This window comes from Corvus brachyrhynchos, unplaced genomic scaffold, assembly GCF_000691975.1.
Source record: "Corvus brachyrhynchos isolate BGI_N302 unplaced genomic scaffold, ASM69197v1 scaffold166, whole genome shotgun sequence".
Classification (NCBI taxonomy): Eukaryota; Metazoa; Chordata; class Aves; order Passeriformes; family Corvidae; genus Corvus; species Corvus brachyrhynchos.
Window position 1 is genome coordinate 1137756 of NW_008239671.1, and position 2542 is coordinate 1140297.

General features: G+C 48.5%; 1 protein-coding gene across 1 annotated transcript in view; it reads right to left on the bottom strand.

Annotated features, from left to right (window-relative positions):
- Nucleotides 1–2542, bottom strand: part of RNF24 (ring finger protein 24) — a 28668-nt gene that overhangs the window by 1272 nt on the left and 24854 nt on the right. The window contains exons 6-7 of the mRNA XM_017742395.1: nucleotides 975–1054; nucleotides 5–79 (exon numbers count right to left, since the gene is read on the bottom strand). Coding sequence (XP_017597884.1) covers nucleotides 5–79; nucleotides 975–1054 — 155 coding nt within the window. The remainder of the gene's footprint in view (nucleotides 1–4; nucleotides 80–974; nucleotides 1055–2542) is intronic.

A 2542-nucleotide genomic window follows, 5' to 3' on the forward strand; every position in this document is an offset into this window, starting at 1 on the left:
GTGCAGCTGCGCCAGCTGCAGCACCGGCATGTTACACAGGGGACACACCTTCCGCACCTCCAGCCACTTGATGAGGCACCTGCGCACACGGGGGACACGGGGCGTCAGTGCGGACACAGCGGACAGCGCTGGGGAGCTGCAAGAATCCCCCCCAAACCTCCTGATCCCGCCCTGGAGCTTTGCTGCTGAACAGTTTTTAATTCATCATTTGAGTACCTTTACGTTTTATTGGGATTTTTTTTTTTTTGGGGGATGTCTCTGTGTGTGTAAATACAGGGATTTTGTGTTATGTTTTATATAAAGTTTATATTTATATTTGTATTTATTTAATTTATAAAATTTATAAAATTTTATAAAATAGGGATATAAAATGTATACGCCAAAAAATAAGCTATATACATAAAAGGTGTCTGTGAAATTATAATTATATATACTTACAAGTATATTATATATACTTATATAGTATATACAGTCTATATAGTATATATAGTGTATATATGAATGTTGTATAAATACATTATATAATATATTGAATATAAATATATAGAAATAGATAAAATGTATATATAAATAAGCAGAAAATACAAAAATATCTGTAATAGATAGTAGGATATTATGTAGCTTTAGCATATAGTATATTATATAGTATTATTATATAACACATTGCTATTATTTTATATAGCAACATAAATTTTAGTGGTTTTGCTTTATATAAACCACAGCTATATAAAATATATATATTTACATTTTTCCTGGAATTATAGATTGAGTTGGAAGGGTTCCATAAGGCTCGCCAAGGCCAGCTCCTGACTCTGCATGGGGCACCCTACAAGTGAAACCCCAGCTCCCCAAGCTGTGAATCATTGCTGCTGCTTCACATCCTCCAATTCATCCAACAGGGGCTTTTCCTGCCATTCCTGCCCTGGAATGGGGGTGAGAAGAGCCCCCAGCCCCACTGCCCAGCCCACACTTACTTCCTGTGGAAGGCATGTTTGCAGGGACAGATCCCCAGCTCGTCCTTGGGCTTGAACTCCTCCAGGCACACGGCACAGATCTGCAAGGTGTGGGATGCACAGGGCAGTGTCAGTGGTCAGGACACAACATTTGCATGTAAAAACTACACAGATGGCCAAAATCATGGAATCACGGCATGGTTTGGGTGGGGAGGGACCTTAAAGATCATCCAGCTCCATCCCTTTCATGGGCAGGGACACCTTCCACTAACCCAGGGTGCTCCAAGCCCCATCCAACCTGGCCTTGGACACTTCCAGGGATCCAGGGGCAGCCCCAGCTTCTCTGGGCACCCTGTGCCAGGGCCTCCCCAGCCTCACAGGGGTGAAATCCCCCCTAAAGCCTTCCCAAATTTCACTGGCTGAGCTTTGGAATCACAGTTCTGAGGCTCGGGTCTCCCTTTCCTGGTGGAAGGGACCACGGAGCCTCCACAGAACAGCCCCAAAGCTGGATGTGTTTGAGGTTTTAGGGTGCAGGGGGATGGATCCAGGCTGCTGCTTGGTCCCTGGGACTGAGCTGCATCCGCAGGGACACCTCTGGGAAGAGGAAAAGGCAATGGACTTTTGCCATCCCTATCCCAGGGCTGGGAAAGCTGGTGGCTGTTTTCCCAGCAGGCAAAAGACTCAGCCAAAACCTCCTTCACCCTCGCAGCCAATTCCTCCTGACTCATTTTGGGTATCCCAGGGGATTCGGGATATTTCTGGGTGGTTTTCCCAGCCTCCTCGGCCTGGGATCTCTGTCAGTGCACCAGGGCCAGGTGCAGCTGTTGGGGTCATCTCCTGAGGAACACACACATCCCGAGCTCCCCTGGGGCCTGGGAGAGGTGGAATGATGGAAAAAGGGGAAAACCAGACCCAGAGACAGGGAGGGAAGAGCTGGGCGGGCGCTTTCCCTCCGCAGGGCTCTGGGCAGCCGCCCCATCATGTTGGAAAATTCCCACCCTGTCCTCTGCTTTCCAGAAACACTGGCTGTAATTGCCAAAATACAAATGCCCCAAATGGGATATTTTTGAGCCAAACCCTGCCAGGCTTTCCCAAATCCCAGGGAAGAGCTTGAACTGCTCTGTCCCCTTCCCCACAGAGCCCTCGTCCTCCCCGAAATCTGGGAGAGCTGCAGGCAGCTGGGAACAGAGCTGGAGGAAGAGGAGGGCTGAGCATTATCTCAGCCATTCCCGGCTCTGGCACATTCCCAAATCCCTCCTACAACTCATTTCTCACCCCACTGAAGTGCTTTGAAGCCTGTGTGCTAACAAAAACCCCACTGCAGGTCGATTTAATGGGAGTGGATCAGCAACAGGGGCCTGCAGCAGGGACTGCCTGGAACCCTGGGGCCCTTGGGATTTACCCTGTGGCTGTGGGGAGTGGAGGGCGAGGCTCAAACGTGGGATGGGCTCTGCTCAGGGGATTAAAATAAAATAAATAGTGGCTTATAAACAACTGGAGCTGGTCGTGAGCAGATGAGCAGCCTCGTGCCCGGATGTGGGTGGGCATTTTTGTTGTCTCTTGGGGAATAAATAAATCCAGGCTGTGCC